Source organism: Diaporthe batatas (genome assembly GCF_019321695.1).
Source record: "Diaporthe batatas strain CRI 302-4 chromosome Unknown Contig00003, whole genome shotgun sequence".
Classification (NCBI taxonomy): domain Eukaryota; kingdom Fungi; phylum Ascomycota; class Sordariomycetes; order Diaporthales; family Diaporthaceae; genus Diaporthe; species Diaporthe batatas.
The window spans coordinates 1,317,335-1,334,041 of record NW_025408550.1 but is presented as its reverse complement, the minus strand read 5'-3'; the positions used below and the strand labels follow the sequence as shown (position 1 = coordinate 1,334,041).

The 16,707-nt window shown below is 57.1% G+C and overlaps 5 protein-coding genes across 5 annotated transcripts; 3 read left to right on the top strand and 2 right to left on the bottom strand.

Annotated features, from left to right (window-relative positions):
- Nucleotides 1-1,859: 1,859 nt before the first annotated feature.
- KVR01_002078 (uncharacterized protein) lies at nt 1,860-5,110 on the top strand. Its single transcript, XM_044793584.1, has 2 exons — nt 1,860-3,079; nt 3,178-5,110. Exons 1-2 carry the CDS (start codon nt 2,745-2,747, stop codon nt 4,433-4,435), a joined length of 1,593 nt encoding a protein of 530 aa, XP_044647093.1. The 5' UTR covers nt 1,860-2,744; the 3' UTR covers nt 4,436-5,110.
- Nucleotides 5,111-6,219: 1,109 nt separating this feature from the next.
- Nucleotides 6,220-7,883, bottom strand: KVR01_003992 (DNA-directed RNA polymerase core subunit RPB5). Its single transcript, XM_044782634.1, has 3 exons — nt 7,609-7,883; nt 7,376-7,458; nt 6,220-7,261 (listed from the first exon to the last, which is right to left on the bottom strand). Exons 1-3 carry the CDS (start codon nt 7,705-7,707, stop codon nt 6,736-6,738), a joined length of 708 nt encoding a protein of 235 aa, XP_044649007.1. The 5' UTR covers nt 7,708-7,883; the 3' UTR covers nt 6,220-6,735.
- A 220-nt stretch (nt 7,884-8,103) lies between these two features.
- On the top strand, nt 8,104-10,267 carry KVR01_002441 (uncharacterized protein). The gene is made up of 3 exons (XM_044784110.1): nt 8,104-8,442; nt 8,571-9,740; nt 9,809-10,267. The coding sequence occupies exons 1-3, from the start codon at nt 8,329-8,331 to the stop codon at nt 10,013-10,015; spliced, it is 1,491 nt and encodes a 496-aa protein (XP_044647456.1). The 5' UTR covers nt 8,104-8,328; the 3' UTR covers nt 10,016-10,267.
- Nucleotides 10,268-10,668: 401 nt separating this feature from the next.
- Nucleotides 10,669-13,507, bottom strand: KVR01_002878 (uncharacterized protein). Its single transcript, XM_044786192.1, has 4 exons — nt 12,869-13,507; nt 12,262-12,432; nt 11,919-12,166; nt 10,669-11,847 (listed from the first exon to the last, which is right to left on the bottom strand). Exons 2-4 carry the CDS (start codon nt 12,387-12,389, stop codon nt 11,567-11,569), a joined length of 657 nt encoding a protein of 218 aa, XP_044647893.1. The 5' UTR covers nt 12,390-12,432; nt 12,869-13,507; the 3' UTR covers nt 10,669-11,566.
- Nucleotides 13,508-14,689: 1,182 nt separating this feature from the next.
- KVR01_003198 (uncharacterized protein) lies at nt 14,690-16,591 on the top strand. Its single transcript, XM_044793492.1, has one exon. It carries the CDS (start codon nt 14,752-14,754, stop codon nt 16,456-16,458), a length of 1,707 nt encoding a protein of 568 aa, XP_044648213.1. The 5' UTR covers nt 14,690-14,751; the 3' UTR covers nt 16,459-16,591.
- Nucleotides 16,592-16,707: the final 116 nt, after the last annotated feature.

Sequence of the window (16,707 nt, the reverse complement as noted above, 5' to 3'; positions counted from 1 at the left end):
ATCCCCAAGTAGATTGCTTGGTGATTTGGCGACAGTGCTGCCGTGGTGGTGTGTGGCTGGGCTGGCTGGGAGGGGGCGGTTGGTTGGATGCGTGGTTGGTTGGCCGGTCTTGTCGGGTCGGTCTGGTCTGGTCTGGTCTGGTCTGTCTTGTCTCGGTGTCCCTATCGCCCAATGCAGGCTCGATCCTGCCCGATGGCCGGCGTCTTGCTTATCATCGCACAACAGCAGGCCATAATCTCCCTAGGTAATCTGGGTGCACATGCTGGAGTGGCGATGCGTGCAGCGCGCACGCACTCTTTGATGCTGCCTGGTGGAGCAGCAACAGCGAAATTGCCTGATGGTCGGGAGAGATTGGACCGTGCTGTCGAGACTCGATGCCGATGCAGGTCCACGCGTGGGTGAAGGAGAAAAAGTACAAGCACGCATGTACACGGGCGAGGAGGGCAGGCACATGCTGCAGGTTGGGGAATTAAGTTTTGCTGGGTGGGGCCCTGCCCACCGCGGCTGTTGGAAGTTACCGAGCGCTTGGTAAGGCAATCAACCTGGCAAGGCGCAAATGAACCAGCCACAGGCACCTTGCAGGCTTGCACACGCTCTCAGTCATCGATCATTTACTGTGCCACTGTGTAATAAGCCCAGGGCCCTGGCACTCACTCGACTGTCTCGATTTGGTAGACCATATGGGAGATCTGGACATCGAGACATCTACTACTTATCTGCACCTGGCCGACATCCGAGGCTTTTGTTCCCCACAAGTTCAGGTGAGCCTGGTGGATCCAGAGAGATAACGGCATCGACACTGACAGTGTGATGCGGTCACACGTGCGTAGGTGTACGGAGTACCGGCACCAGGCCTGTCCTATTGTGGCTGCCCATCCGAGATCTGGTGTCCAAATGCACACAGGGCGAGGGCGAGGGCGAGGACGAGGCTGCTGGTGCCCGGCGACCAGCCTAATATATTTCACACACATCCAGAGTTACACTCATGAGTGTAGCCCGGCCTCCAACAACCTGTCTGTCATTCTGTCCGTGACGGTGAAACATTAGGCGACCTGGGCTGCGAGTGACCCCGGCCGGCAATCTTGCAGACTGAAGACTTGCTATTGCTAGGAGGCTCTGGCTCTGTTTGTACCTACAGTCCAGTAACCCCCGACGGATACATGCACGCTTGCCAGGTGCATGCACAATAGGCGAGAAATCCAGGCGGATCTCACCGTGTTGGGGTGACCACAGGCCATAGGCAGCATTGGCGTTGGCAGTGCGTAGCCCGTCCAATCCCACCCACCCTGAGGTGAGATGCGCCCAGGGTAATCAGAGACAAAGACTCGGGGGTCAGAAACCAGAGACAAAAGAAGCAACCCCACGCAGCCCAGGCTGATGGCACCCCACCTATAAGCCTTACCACCTGCTGCATTGATTACTGTGGTGTGTGTGTCCCGATTATGCCCAGTTCGAAGGGCTCACCATGATGTGGTCGCGTCACGGTACTGTGGTACGTCGCCCGTGCACGGAGAACACGAAAATATCGAGAGAGTTGCAGTGGCAGTGGAAGTGGAAGTGGGTAGGTACCTGGTACGGAGTACTGTGCCTGTGTAGTGTAGTAGTAGACAAGAAGAGACCGAGATTTTAAATCCACAATCCACATTCAGTCACCACCCACGGATGCACACTAGTGTATCTCAGAGATAGAGTAGAATGGCACCCACCCTCACTCACACCTGCACACCTGGGGACTCCTTGTTAGTAGGCCGTCCGCAGCCTGCATGTCCCAACGTTGGATGAACTTGCAGCTTGGTGGGTATTATTAGTCTGCCTGTCCCGGGATACATCAGTCTGCCCCCATGTCGCCATTGCCCCGGACCAGGACCAGGCCTGGAAGTCGACCTGGCCCTGAGTCCCTGACCCTTCCCTGCCCTTCCTGCCCTGCCCTGCCCTGGACCCCTTTCGACCTGACCAGGCAAGGCAGGCTGGGCTGGCTGGGCTGCACCCGTTCCTTTCCCTCGATCCGGGTTCTACTTCCTATCTACTCGATCTTCCGCACTCCTCAACCTTCCGTTCTCACCTCTCACAATTTCTGGAAAAGGACCTCTCTGGAAACACAACAACTGACTTGTCAGCGGGGCCCTCGAGCCTCTGTCGTCTGCCCGAGGATTTTTGCGTACTGATCCGCAGAAACTCAAATTTGGGTTTTCCAAGGGCCTGGACTCGTCGACGACTCGCTCCGTGACTCCGCCTTACTCATCATCCTCGACTCGACCGCAGCATGCGATTTGACCTACCGGCTTCTGCATGCTGTCACTCTTGTAGATCGCACTCAATGTTTCCAGATTTCGCAAGCAACCGGCCGAGGAGAAGAACACCAAATCTGCAGCATCTTGCTTGCAGTCGTCACACCCAAAATCACCAAGGGTCCTGCCCGTCATCCCGGTATACACGGACCAGAGCAGGAGGTCCCACGTCATAGCATCAGCGTTCCCACAACAACACCACCCGACCCCGAGTCCTGGTGAATGCCCTTGTCAAGACCATCCTGACAAGGCCTTTGTTGCAGACCTGCACTCAACAACAAACCCCGTCATTCTCCTATCTAATGTCAATATTCGGACCACCCGTTCTCGCCAGAATCATACCAAGAATTGGTCTACAGCCGAAGCGCATACCGCCCCCCCGCTCGTCCCTCTGCGGAGGTTGACGGGCGTGGCAAGCCTCGACAGCCTCGCCCTCGAGACGAGTGCCATCGCAAGATGTCGCTGTACTCGCAACCTCCCGAGCTGCTCTCCTGGCACGATGTGAAGCCGACAGTGCTGGTGTGTTGGTGGGCCACCCTCTTCGCCACGATTATTATCCTGCTGCGCGTCGCCGGCCGCTTCATCCGCTCCGAAATGCTCTTCGCCGAGGACAAGATGGCCTTCTACGCCCTGCTGCCCATGTATGCGCGCATGGGATGTGTGCACGTCATACTCGCCTACGGAACCAACAACAACGACTTTTCCAACGTCACCCTCTCTCCCGACGACATCCGGCGCAGGACCATCGGGAGCGGCCTGGTCCTTGCGAGCCGCATCTTTTATAGCGCGACGTAAGTCCCACCGGCCGTGCCACAGAGCCACAGACGCCGTTGAGCAGACGGCCACGCGGCGGTGAGTGCTAGTGCTAACACGTGCTTTGTCCGTGCAGGCTTTGGGTTCTCAAAAATACCATCTTGGAGTTTTTTAAGCGCCTTACCGGTCTCACTTGGTCCCGCTCCTACACGTATGGTGTCCGCGCCATTCGTTGCATGCTCGGGCTCACTTTTATCGCCATCGTCATTAGCGACTTGGCCGAATGCCGACCTGTCAACCACTACTGGCAGGTATTGCCCGACCCGGGGCCACGCTGCCGCCAGGGATACGCAAATCTACTTACTACCGGGGTGTGCAACATCCTCACTGACCTGCTGCTGGTGCTGTTCCCGGTGCCAATCATCATTAACAGCTCCATGAGCGTGAAGCGCAAGGTCCAGCTTGTTCTGCTCTTCAGTCTTAGTTTGATCGTCGTTGCGGTAACGTTCTTTCGCGTCACGCATGTCATCGGGGCGCACGGCAGTCAACAGATGCGCTCGCTCTTGGCATCTGTGGAGCTGCTCGTCGCGACTGGGGTGGCCAACGCTCTGGTCCTGGGGTCATTCGTGAGGGACAGGGGCGTCAAGAAGCGCAAGTTCAGATACGACTCCGTAGGTGGTGAGTCCTATCACGGCACGGACAGCGCGAACAGGTCTAGGAGACCGGCGATTGCGGGTCAAGCCTGGGGCAGTGATGTCGACCTTGTCAGAGATATCGGATTTGGTGTGCGAAACGAGCTGAGAGGTCTGGACGCCGATCCTGAGGCAGGAAAGCCGACGCCCGCAGGACCCGTGGCCCCGCACAAGGACTTCAACCTGCAGAACTGGAATTTCCCCGAGAGGTCGTCGGACGCGAGACGGGGCAGTCACTTACTGCCATCGGACCAGTTATCCGATGCGCCGAGCAGCAGCGGGCCGAGGCGTGTCTCGTTCTTCGACGTCGGCGGACTACTAGACGATGACAACCTGTCCAGCCCTAGCACGGCCCGGAGGCAGAGCACAATCTCTAGTCGAGATCCTCTCTCGCCGTATAAGCCACAGTCTCCTCCGGCCACCGCGTTGTCTGCGAGCGCGAGTGGGTTCCGCAGGGGCTCGCAGGCCCTGCTGCAGGATATCGGGGGGCTCTTGCCTTTCAAGTCCGGCAAGGGACAGGATGCGGACACCCGGGGTAAAGAGAGGGACGAGTCCATATCCTCGGGCACTGAGCTCCAAGACCTGTCGCCCGCAATCTCTCCCCGCACGACGATGCGCCCGGTGGACCCGCCGCCGTACGAAAACGATAGCAAGCCCGGTGATTCGAATCATCTGAACGATGTCGGTGGGCTTCTGAAATAATATCACGAGGTGGAAGCGCCCATTCCTCCCGACCAGCCCCAACAGATTACGCACTCGCCACACGCACATCTGAAATTGACCTCAGCCCTCCACTAACACCGAGAGACACGACACGATACGATACGATGCCAATCTTGTTGCATCAGTGTGAATTGCGCCACATATATACAGCACCGGAATTTTAGACGATATATCCACGCGCCGCATGTCACTCTACCGCAGCTTCGCAGTATTCCCGCCAGCACCAGGGAATTATCCCAAGCAGACCGATCCAGCACAGGAACTCGATGCAAACGAGAGAACCACAGAGCCAGATCACGGTCTTCGCTAAAGGGCCTCCGGGACGCAGGCAGTAGAGCAATCAGATATTGTAACTTTTTTTTTGCCCCCGTTCATTGTTTGATTTTATTATACCCAGGCCACACAGACCCGTGTGCGCCATGCATTGGCTAGGTAAATGACTGGGAAGATTGGATACCCCGGCTTGGATTACAACAGGAGGATGGATGGGTGGTGTGTGTACGCTGATTTTCGGCCTGGAGCTGGGGCGTTTCTTGTCCTCTTCTCTCTCTCTTGCTGGCTTTTGTTTTATCTACCTGTCCTGTCCGGTGATGATACAACGCGACACGATACCTATTTGTTTAGATGGCGGATTGCAAAATACAGATACCGAACAGATTCGTGCGACTTGGCCTGGCCGTGTGTGTACAATAGATGTGACCTCTATGCTGTGTGTACACATGTGAAGAAGACCACCCATCACCCTCAACTGGCAACCCTATGCCTGCCTGCCTGCCTGCCACAGCGTAAACCATGCTCTGCTTCGCCCCGAACGCGAGGCTGTCTTTTGTAACCGCAGTTCGCGCCAGCTGATCAATGATCGCCGTCGTGCCCGCCCTTACCAAACAAAACATCCCGAACGTCGATCATCCGCACAGACTGAAACTCTGGGTGTGTGTGTGCGCGCGTGTGTGTGTTTGCTCCAACCTCCCTGCCTCCCTGGGCCCCTGCCCTTCCCCGTCCCCCGCACCGCATACCGCGCACCGCGCACCGCATGATCCTGTCACCCCAGCATCAGCTTGGGCCGCAGGGTCCCCGAGGGTTTGATGATTGGTGCGACTGGAATGGCCCCCCTCTTTCTTCCCCCGACCTCTTTGGGTTCCGCGTCCGGGCCGAGGGATTTCGGTTGGTGGTTTGGTGGTTGGGAGTGTGCAGTTGGATGTGCCCTGGGCAACTGGGGTATACGGCCAGCATACGTGTTTGAGGTGGGTGATGATCTTTGGTGGTAACTGGTGGTGAGATCCCTGCTCCGTGTAGACCTTGTATGATGTTATTTTAGGTATGTTGCACTTATTAGATCTGCGGTTTAGACATTGAATGGATGTTCAGATGTTGGGATCTAGATGGTTGCTGAGGACGTGACAGAATCTGGTCTTCTTTAGGAGCCATGGTGTTTTATCACGCGGTACGTATATGTATGCTCTTATGAGCAAATCTGGTGTGTATTTGGGGGCACGGATGTACCGCTGAGTCTGATATGTTCACTGAGGCTACAATGGCATTTCTTCCCAGGGTTTCTTCATCATGAAGCCCAACAACCCCTGGCACGTTCACTCGTGGCTGCATATACGTCACCAGCCCTGCTTGGGTGTCGTCTCAGTTTGGATAGGGGCGGGAGACCACAGCTACCCCTGTTTGAGGCTTGGAATAGCAAAGTTTGATAATACAACATGGCCATGCAAATGCATGTGAGAGCATTGTACACTGTGTATACCATACTAGTAGCGGATTTCCCCATTTGCAACACAACCAGGTGCTCAAATCACATACCAAGGCTCCTCCTCGTGGAGTAGCCAGCGTCGCGGACGCCTCCCATGTTGATCGAGTTTGTAGCACTTCCCCAGAGGTCAGGCACTGAAAGCGCATGCCTCGATGTTCAAATGCCATGACCAACAAAACCTTCACCGAGAGGGCAGCCGATGCGTGGTGGTATCAAAAGCTGTATCAATATGGTCTATGTGTGACCCACTCGGTCTTGACGCTGCCTACCTGCCCACAGCAGAGGTGGAAGGCGCGTGCAATAAATCACAGGACTGAGAACTCCCTCAACGCCTTTTGAGATGCCCTTTCCTACCCGCGTCGAGAAGAAACGCCCCTTTGACCTCCGAAGGCCATGCGCGCAGTGCTGTGCTGGCCCACCCGTCCCTCGACAAGGGAACACCGCTGCTACCTGCTTCTCCCACGCACCTGTTGTGTCCAATCTGCCCTTCCACGACGCCTGAGCGCCATCCCCTGCCTGCTCAGACGCAGAGTCGGTAACTGGCATACCGGCCGGCCGTCTCACTGGACCGGATGATCTTGACGACCTGGCCCCTCCTCAGACCATAGTAGCGCGCGATGGGGTCCTTAAGCAAGATACGCGGCAGCTGGGTCTCCTTCAGCCGGTACCTCTTAAGCAGCGCGGCCTTCTCCTCCTTGCTCAGGACGACGTGGGTGGGCACGAGGTCGTGGTGGGTGATGTTGACGAGCAGGTCCTCGAGCAGGAAGCACTCGACCTGGGTGTAGGCGGAGGTGGCGCCGACGGCCCTGCGCGCGGAGGGGGACAGCGCGCCCACGGTGACCATAATACCGGCGCGGAAGTTGCCCGCCGACACGGTCTGCACGAACTTCTTGATCTCCTTGATGCCCATGTTGTTCTCGGCCATGAACTCGACGTAGATCTCGCCGCACTCGGCCTCGGGGTTCGGGTTCGACGGCGTCGCCGGCGCTGTGCATTTCCTGATCATCTCCTCGCTCGGGCGGGCGGAGAACTGGAGGCGTGCGCGGCTGCAGGGTTGCAAACGAAGGGGGACCTTTGGTTAGCATTCTGTTCTTGTGTCTGTTGTCGCCTCTTCTTTCGGGGCGCTGCTGCTCTCGACGGGCAGGGGCGGCTGGGCTCACTTAACGCTGCCATCGTGGTTCGTGTACTCGTCCTTGAACTTCTCGAGGGAGGGGTTGACTTCCTCGTCGGTGAGCTCGTATCCCTATGCGCGCATCGCCCGTTAGCCTCCATCCCGGTTCTACTATTGTCGCAACAACGATCCATCCCTGGTCGCGGGCGCATCCAAAGTCGAATGTGATCGGTTGAAGGCGCGCAATAGGTCTGATCGGAGGGTACTGGTGCTGTCGCATACCCGGTCCTTGCACATCTGGTGCACCGTCTTCCACGCCCGCCAGAAACGGACTGCCTCCTTGAGGTTGGCCTCCCGGTTGCTGCTTCCGTCCTCATCCATTTTCAGGCGGCTGTGTTGCGTATCCCGGGTGAGACCAGATGTGTGAAAATCACAAAGGCTGGCTGTCAGAGGCTGGACGTGGAGAGGAGAGGAGCAGGATTGTCGAAAGAAGGAATGGAAGTCAATGGAAGTGGGTGTCGTGGATACAATGCAGGCTCACTGACCTCAGGTTTCACGGCCTGGCACCCAGACAAAAAAAATCCAGTCACCACCACAGCTCAATGAGCTCCTGCTAGTGTCAAGGCCGGCCGGGTACGTGCTCGCTATGCACGGACACTCGGGCCATATCGACTGCGGCAGGCAGGGGTGCGGGCTGGAGAGCCCCACAGAATCGACCCTGTGGATGCCACTGGATCACTGGATGGGCTAGCTTTGCCAATCGCTGCTGCTAGCGAAGACCCTGGCGTGGGAAAAAATGTCTCCAACTTATTATCGGGCGGAATGGTGAAGCTCACAAAACTGTGTCCATTTAAACCCACTCACCACCACACCACCCCTCAGCACCTGTCCCTTCCCCAGGTCTGATCGTCATCAACCAATTGCCTGTATCACATCCCGGTACAGCGCCTCTCTCCTCCGGCTTTTCTTGTCTTCGGTTCTGTCTCCCCCGGTCGACTCACCATGGCTGACGTTGCTGTCCCGGTGGCCACCCGGCCCACCAAGCCGGACGAGGCCGTCTATCAAGAGATGCTTGCCAAGGCCGAAAAGGAACACGCCCAAGTCCTGGCGCAATTCGTATGTCGCCTTTTGCCTCCTTCAATCCTCCGGCCTGTCTTCCCTCCCATCCCTTGAATCCAGACTGCGCATAAGCAAGCTTCAGCATACCGGATTTTTTAACTCGTCATGCCACTAACCTCCTCCAGAAAGCCATCAAGCAGAAGATTGACCTTGCTACGGGGAAGAACGCCGAGAACCCAACCAACAAGCGCAAGGCCGAGCTCCTGGACCTGAAGAAGGAGATCGTTGCGAAACAGGGCGACGGCAAGAACTCCCGCACTTCGAAGCAGGATGAAATCAAGCGTCTCGATGCGCAGATTAAAGCTGTGGAGAAAGAGCGCAAGGACCTGGCCGATACACCAACTATCAAGAAATTGCGAGGTGACAGTGAAAGCAAGAAGCCAGTGACCGAAAAGGAGATAGAAGACCACTTGAAGAATCTCCGAGACGCATATGCCCGTGGACTTAGGCTCGTGGAGGAGAAAGAGAACGTTGCCATGACCGGCTCGCTCGAAAAGATGAAGAGGACATCTGTGGAGCACCAGAAGAAGATCGATGACCTACAGGAGAAGGTCAAGGAGATCAAGGACACCATGAACAGCCCAGAAGCCAAGGCGCTCAGCGAGCAGTACGACGAGGTCCAGAAGGAGTTGAACGCCATCAATGCCGAGCAGGCCGAGGCGAGGAAGAGCCGTTCGACCTTGTTTGAGGAGAAGGACAAGCTGAAGGCTCGCCAGGACGAGACGTGGGCCGCGATCAAGAAGATCAAGGACGAGTTCCACTCCCAGTTGCGCGCTTTCAAGAAGTATGAGAGCGAGCAGAAGCAGAAGGCCTGGGAGCGGTCCAAGGCCGAGAGGGAGCGCAGGGACAAGGAGCGCAAGCTGGAGCGCGCCCAGAAGATGTTGGCCGAGGCCAGCGACCCGGCCTACCTGGACGAGATCCGCCGCGCCAACAGCCTGCTCCAATACTACGACCCCACCTTTGTTCCCGAGAAGGCCCCCCTCCAGGTCAACACCAACTTGCAGGCCCAGGCCGAGCGCAAGGTCGATGCTTCTGACATCAAGGGTGTCAAGGTTCTGAGCAAGAAGGACCGCGACGAGGACCTCTTCCCCGCCCAGAAGAAGGGCAAGAAGGGCAAGAAGAACAACGCCGCCAACAAGGCCGCTACCTTCCAGTGCCCACCCTCCGTCGTCGAGGACTGCTCCTCCATGGGCATCGACCCTCCCATGAGTGCCGATGAGGTCCCAGCCGTCATCGAGAAGGTCAGGGCCAAGCTCGACCACTGGAAGGCCGACCAGGCTGCTCAGACCCAGAAGGTAAGACCCCCAGTTGATTCACCACATAGCAGTTGAGTGTGGTATATTTGCTGACACGTTTTTTCTAGAACATCGAGAAGGCCAAGAAGGAGATCGAGAAGATCGAGGCCGAGGAAGCCCAGGAGAAGGGCGGTAAGAAGTCCTCCTCCGGCGACGCCACGCCCAACGGAAACGGCGCCGCCTCCGACGAGGACAAGTCCGACGATAAGGTCGAGGAGGTCACCAAGGAGGTCGAGGACGCCTCCATCGAGGACAAGAAGGAGGATGCTGAATGAGCACCCCTTCCCCTCTGCGAACACAAGGTACGGATGACGCGACCGTATCCATGAAGTCTTACACGAGAGACAGCTCAGCTGGACGATTCTTGAAGTAGAAACAGTCACTCTCCTGCTGGTTATCCAAATGTCGAAGGGGAAAAAAAGCTTTGCTAGGTACCGGGGAGTAGCAAACGATTTGCATAACGGGTATGTAGGGTGTAGCTCGTTATTAATATACACTAGGAGCATATTCCTTCTAGCATGTATGCGTGTCTCTTTTCATGTGCCATGTGCATTTGTGGGCCTTCCCGTCGCTTTCGGAAGCTTCAAGAATGACCACACGTTCCGCATAGGCCCTTTCCATTCGCAATCAGGCCGGAGAGCATAGCTGTAGCGAGGAGATTCGAGTTAGACCTTGCGTCCTGCGGCCACAGACAACAGTTCCGCCCTTCCCCACACTCGCAACCAGCTACTTGCCTATACCGCGTACCTGGTGACAGACTAGGAGGTAAACGCGGGAGCATCCAAGAGGCTTAGCGCTGCGGTGAGAATGGACGAATCGTAGTCATCTCAGGACGGCAGTCTTCAATTCAGACTCCTGCCGCAGTCAGGTTGTCATCAAGGACGAAAATCTGACACAAAACCACTCGAAACCGCGCCCAGGACAGGAATGAGTAAACCTTCTCAATTGTCTAGATACCTCTCCTGGTAGCAAGCAAGTTTGATCTGCAGCTCGACGAGGTAGCTAGCCAGCTGCAGCGCCCCGCTGTCCTGGCCATCGGAGCCTTCCTCCACCGAGAAAAGACGGTATCATCAATAATTCCCCAGGAAACCATCGAGAACCAATTTCCAGTCTCCCGCTCGTACATCCCGCTCCAGTACCCCGGTTGCCGTGACTGGATCAGAGCGTTGGCGGGCATGGGTCAGAGTCCATCGCCACTCCTTGCCCTTGGGATTGGATTGCCGCCATGACGGTGAGATGAGAGCCGTCCACCAAGGAGAAAACTTGCATCCGCGTGGAGTAGACAAGATTGCATTTGGACTACCCCAATACAAAACCCGCGCTGGATTGTCCCTCCTTCATCCCGGTCCCAACGCCTTGGTGAATCAGCCGATGAATATCACAGCACCTTCGCCCGTCGCCCCAGCATGAAATCCAGAAAGGTAGAAAGCAAGTAGGGCTGTTCCTTATCTCCCGTCCTGTTGTGGCCGGAAAGGGGATGGGGGACGTATGCTGTCCCAGTTGAAGTAGAAACATATGTCTTGAACACCATCTAAATGGACACGGTCTCCCGCTATGCAGAAAAGAAAAAAGAAAAGAAAAAATGACTAGACGTCGTCAGATGGGATCCAGGCGGATTAAATGGAGAAAGAAACCTCTGGATCGCGTGTTGTTTGAATGATTTAATTGCCATGCAGGTGCGCTTTTGAAGATGCCAGGCTTCGGTCATGTTTTCGTCGCTCGTGAAAAGGGGTCGTCAGCCCATTGTGTAAGGATCATCTTTCCGTCCAAGTCCGTGGGATGGGATTCCCGAGGCGACCAGGGCTCCCGGAAATCATCTCATCCCATCAGTAGTGCGGGCCTGGATAATACCCCGACGGAGGTCGCCCCCCGTACGGTGCCGAATACCGCGGCTCTCTTCCTGGCGGTCCGGGCGTTGGACCCCGGCCGCCGCGCGGGGGCGGCGCCAGCGGGGGCGGTGTCCTCCTGGCGTAGTCCACGCTCGGACCGGACGCGACGGTGGGTGCGAATCCTCCTGATCTTCGGCTGGCCTTTCGGCTCCCGCTGAGGGCCGAGAGCGGCGGGTCCCGGACTGCCTGGTCGTCGTCCGGGGGTAGTGTAAGTTCGACTGTGCCTGGTTGTCAGCTCCACTACTTGGCCCCCACTCGGCGCCGACTCAGACAAGGGGAGAAGACATACCAAGGCTGTAAAAGTATTCGAGGACCTCGGGGTACCGCTGCACTGAGGCCTGCCAGTCCTCGTCGATGCCTCGCTTCAGGGCTGCTTGCGCTGCGGCGATCTCGTTGGGGTGTGGCGGTGCGTGGAAGAAGTGGTAGGCGTGGTTGGTGATGCGGTCCAGGTGAGCCGTATGTGCTTGTTTTCGTCGATCGGTGAGCAGGCGGAAGTACTCAAGGATATAATCTTGTGCGTGTGATCTGACCCATGTGCTATCCGAGAGGATTTGTGTCAGTCCACCCAGTTCCACCGATCCGTCCGTCCCACCCAGGACTCCATCCTTGAAAGTGTCGTAGAGCCCTCTTACCGGATGTCATTGTAAATGGACTGCATCATACGGGCCTCAGCCTGCCGGATGGCCGTCTCGAGGCCCTTTGCCTCGCAGTCACACGCAGCCGTTGCTGGGGCATGGCATATTGCGCAGTCAGGGTCCATTTTCAACGGCGCCTGCAGTGGCCCAGGGGGCGGATAGTATTCCCTGACATGGTACATGATTTAGTCGAGACACTCATACGGGGAACCGAGGTCAAAGCCGGACAAGGGCGCTGGAAGCGGCAGCGGAGGGCGACAACACCAGGCAAGACGGTAACTGTACAAGATTCTCATCGAGCATGGAGACAGACTGCTATCATATCATACAAGGGAAGTGGAGTGAAGCTTGGGATTAAAGTAACAACCAAATCCTACAAACATGTCCTCTCATTATCATACCCCAGCGAGAGGAATGAGCAGGAGAACTCGGCAGGGTGAAAGACTGAAGGGACCAGGAAGATATGATAGTAGGATAGAAGAGGCTTGGGAGTGTGGGGAAGGGGGTTGAGGAGGAGACCGGGATGGGACGAGCCTGCTCGACATACAGCGGATCGGGCGATACAATAAACCACTGTCCTTACACAAGGAGGGATCACACTTACGGAGATAGGTAGGGCACGCAGAGGAAGCAGCCGAATCAACTGGCAGTCAATGCAGGCTGGCTGCAAGTCGTGCAGCGGCAGGAGATGACAGAGACTGGAGACACAGGAGGACAACAACGTGGAGCTACCAGTGTGTTGGGCCGGCTGTGTGGAGAAGAGTGTCGGTGCATGCGTGCACGACGCGTCCGGTACGATGGTGGAGGGCCACTGGAGTGCCGTGGTAACGTGCAATGGGTGGTGAGTGGTCGAGATGAAGACTATGGGGAGGACGGGGCAGTCTCCCTTTGGTTCATCCAAACAGCCGTAGTGCGGTGACTGAGCGTGAGGCCCGAGGGCATTGCCAGAGACGGATCGCCAACAGCACAGGAGAAGAACCGACTGCTTTCCCGGAAGCAACCGTGGCAGATGAGAAGCGACGAACTACAGCAACCAGGAGCAGAAATCCAAATGAGTGGCCGTAGAAAAAGGCATGAGGTGATGTGAGGCAAGGTGGGCAGCAGTAAAGACAGAGGTGGGTTATCGGCCGGGGCGGGCGAGCAGGTTGGGTCTCGTGAGGAGAGACACAGACGTTTGGGCTTGGATCTCTCTGGGGGGTTCGGCTCGGGAGGTCCAGGCTCGCCCACATTAGTCTAAGAACCGTATGTCGTGGCTCGAATGCGGGCTACAGAATTTTGCGACTCTCATGCAGCATCCAGGTCGTGACTTGCATACGTCCAATGAGATAAAATCCCCGTTGAGACTTTAGGCTTTCGGGCGGGCCCCAATGTCACCTTTTGCTCAAACCGGGGCCCAAGTCGCCTCTTCCTAGCCGTCTGCCACCCACGCCGCCGCCATGAGAACGGCTCAAAGGCCTTTGACATGTTCCCCAGCCAGCCAGCCAGACAGACAGCCATACAGCGGGCCTGGTGATGCTAATAAGGCGAAGCAGGTGGGAGAATCGGGTGGAAGAGGAGGCGAGAGTCGCTGACTGAACCATGTGTGTGAGGAATCATTAATCATTAATCACACTCCCGAGACCCAGGGCTGGAGGGGGGTACTTTTGGGGGAGACTTCCGGGGTTCATTTGGGCCAACCCCTGACTAGACAACCAACAGAGAGACCCTCCATGGCTCGGCACCGTCCGTTCAGAACGGTCGGTCGTCCGTCCCAAGTCAATCGTTGGGGCTCCTGGCGCGGCAATGCGGCTTCTGCAGTCCAGCCTGCCAGCCAGCCTGATTCCCCCCGCGGCAGCCATCATCAAACACACCGCCAGAGGGCCGTCTCACGGTGGTACAGGCTGCGGCCGCATGACGGGCTACTGCCTCTCTCGCTCGCTGCTGTGCATATGCATAGCGCGTGTCCCCACTGAGCCCACTGGGGTGCTTGCGTGCGTGCGTGCGTGCGGAGCAAACGGCTGCTGAGGAGCGTGCTGGCGCTGGAATAATAAGAGCCGCATCGATAAAGGAATGGCTGGGCGGATGCAAGTCCCCAAACTGGGCAGCGCCGTGGGCCGGAAACCTCCCTGGCAAATGCGCACTGGTGAGTCCGCACGAGAGCCGGCCGGCAAGTCATTCAATTGAAGTTCGTGACAGACTCAGCTGTTGACTATCCATCATCGAGCAACATCATTGTTGAGCGCAACCGTTGCTGAATGGCGAGGTCTGATGTGTTCGTGCGCAAGAGAAGTCGACCTCTGGCTGGAGAAGTGGAACGGACGAGGTCCACTCAGTGCTCTCATTTGGAGGTGGCGTGGCCCGCCCCAGGGGTATCTCTAGTGTTTTCTTATCTTATCGCTCTCTCCAGAAATTCTTTTTGGATGACCTCACTTTCGCAGTCATCATTGCCTTGATCACTGATGCAACTGTCCAATTGATCTTTCATCCCGGCAATGACCTGAAATCGAGATGGCTCCGCGGTGCCCAGGCGGATCACCGCATTTCCTGCCCTTCCTTTACCCTGCATTGTTCCTGAGTCGGGCATCAGGATCATCACGCCTCGCAGCCGCAGCTGTCCAAGTTCGACACCACATTTCCGAGCCAGCGTCTGGCGAGCAACCCACCTCCAGGCTCGACCCCAGGGCCGACGACTACTATGTGACCAATTTTGCAGATAAAGCAAAGCTCCGCATATACGCTGGCGCCGGCGGTGGCGGTTGTATCAGCTTTGCCCGCGAGGCCTACCTGCCTGACGGCCCGCCCAACGGCGGCGACGGGGGCCACGGCGGCAATGTCTACATCCAGGCAGTCCACGGCGAGACCTCGCTGCATAAACTGGCTCGGAGAAGATTCATCAGGGCAACCAGGGGGACGAACGGGCAGGGAAGCAACAAGGCAGGCAAGCGTGGCGAGGATGTTATCATTACCGTACCGGTGGGTACGGTTGTGCGCGAGCTTAGCCGCGAGGACCCCGAGGTCGAAGAGCAGTACCGCCAAAGATTATACAAGAGGAACAAAGCCCTCCCGAAGCCGGAAGACGACAGCACTGACGCCCAGAGAGACCGAGTTTCTGAGGAGCCAGAGTACGATAATCCAGAACTGGAGAAATGGATACTCTACCCCGGTATAGCATCGTCCGAAAAGAAGAAAATATTGGTGCCAGATCTGCCTGCTAGGGACAAGCTCTTTGCCCAGCCTCGAGCACCGATCCAACTGGACCTGTCAAAGCCCATGGCACGGCCCGTCCTCCTCGCAGCCGGAGCACTGGGCGGGCTGGGCAACCCACACTTTTCATCCCGCGAACGGCCCCGACCGCTGTTCGCCACAAAGGGCGACAAGGCCATTTCCATGGAGATAGAACTGGAGCTGAAGCTCCTCGCGGACGTCGGGCTGGTCGGCCTTCCCAACGCCGGGAAAAGCACACTCGTGCGGGCATTAACCAACAGTCGCGCGAGGGTAGGCTCTTGGGCCTTCACAACATTGCAACCCAACATCGGCACCGTGGTGCTTGACAACAACCGTGGCAGGCCAGTGGTCAAGAGCTACCATCACCAAGACGTGCAGGACAGCTGGGACGGCGACACCGAGGTGGTGCAGAGGACGAGGTTCACCATCGCGGACATCCCGGGTCTGATTGAAGGCGCGCACCTGGACAAGGGCTTAGGTATCGCCTTCTTGCGGCACGTGGAAAGGGCTGGCGTCCTTGCATTCGTGGTCGACCTGAGCGCGGGAGACGCAGTGAAGGCGCTGAAGGCACTGTGGAACGAAGTCGGGCTGTACGCCCAGATGCGCGAGGAAGAGGAGCAAGACAGGGAACGGGAGGCGAGGATCGAGAAGGGTCTCGACCCTGACGCTGAAGAAGAGGAATCGCAAACGTGGGCCCAGGACTGGCCTATCTATTCGGAGTATCCCAATGCCCCGGGGAAGCAGGCCGGACTGAACATCGCGGCTAAGCCTTGGTTCGTGATCGCGACCAAGGGTGACTTGCCCAATACCCAAGAGAACTTCAAGAGTTTGCGGGAGTATCTGACAAGGGTCACTAACGGCGATGAGCTCCACCCAAGTGGTGTTGAAGGTGCTTGGGTCAAGGACTGTGCGGCAATCCCAGTCAGTGCACTGAAGGGACAGGGCGTGGAAAGGATCATCCACTGGACTGTCGGGCTGCTGGATGGATGAGATGTCCCCTGCTTCCACGATATGTGCTATGTGCGACAATCTTTCGAACTTGTGCATTTGTATATGTACAACATATATCCGGAAGAGCAGATACAGGTCTAGTCATTTATGAAATGTCACAGTACAGCCCTAGTGCAGTAGTGCTGGGACACCACAGCACCTTTAGAGCTTGTGGTGTGCGAATTAAAGGGAGCGTGGCGCTATCAACGCCCCACCCCCACACTCGGCCGAGCTCCATTGCAGGGCCAT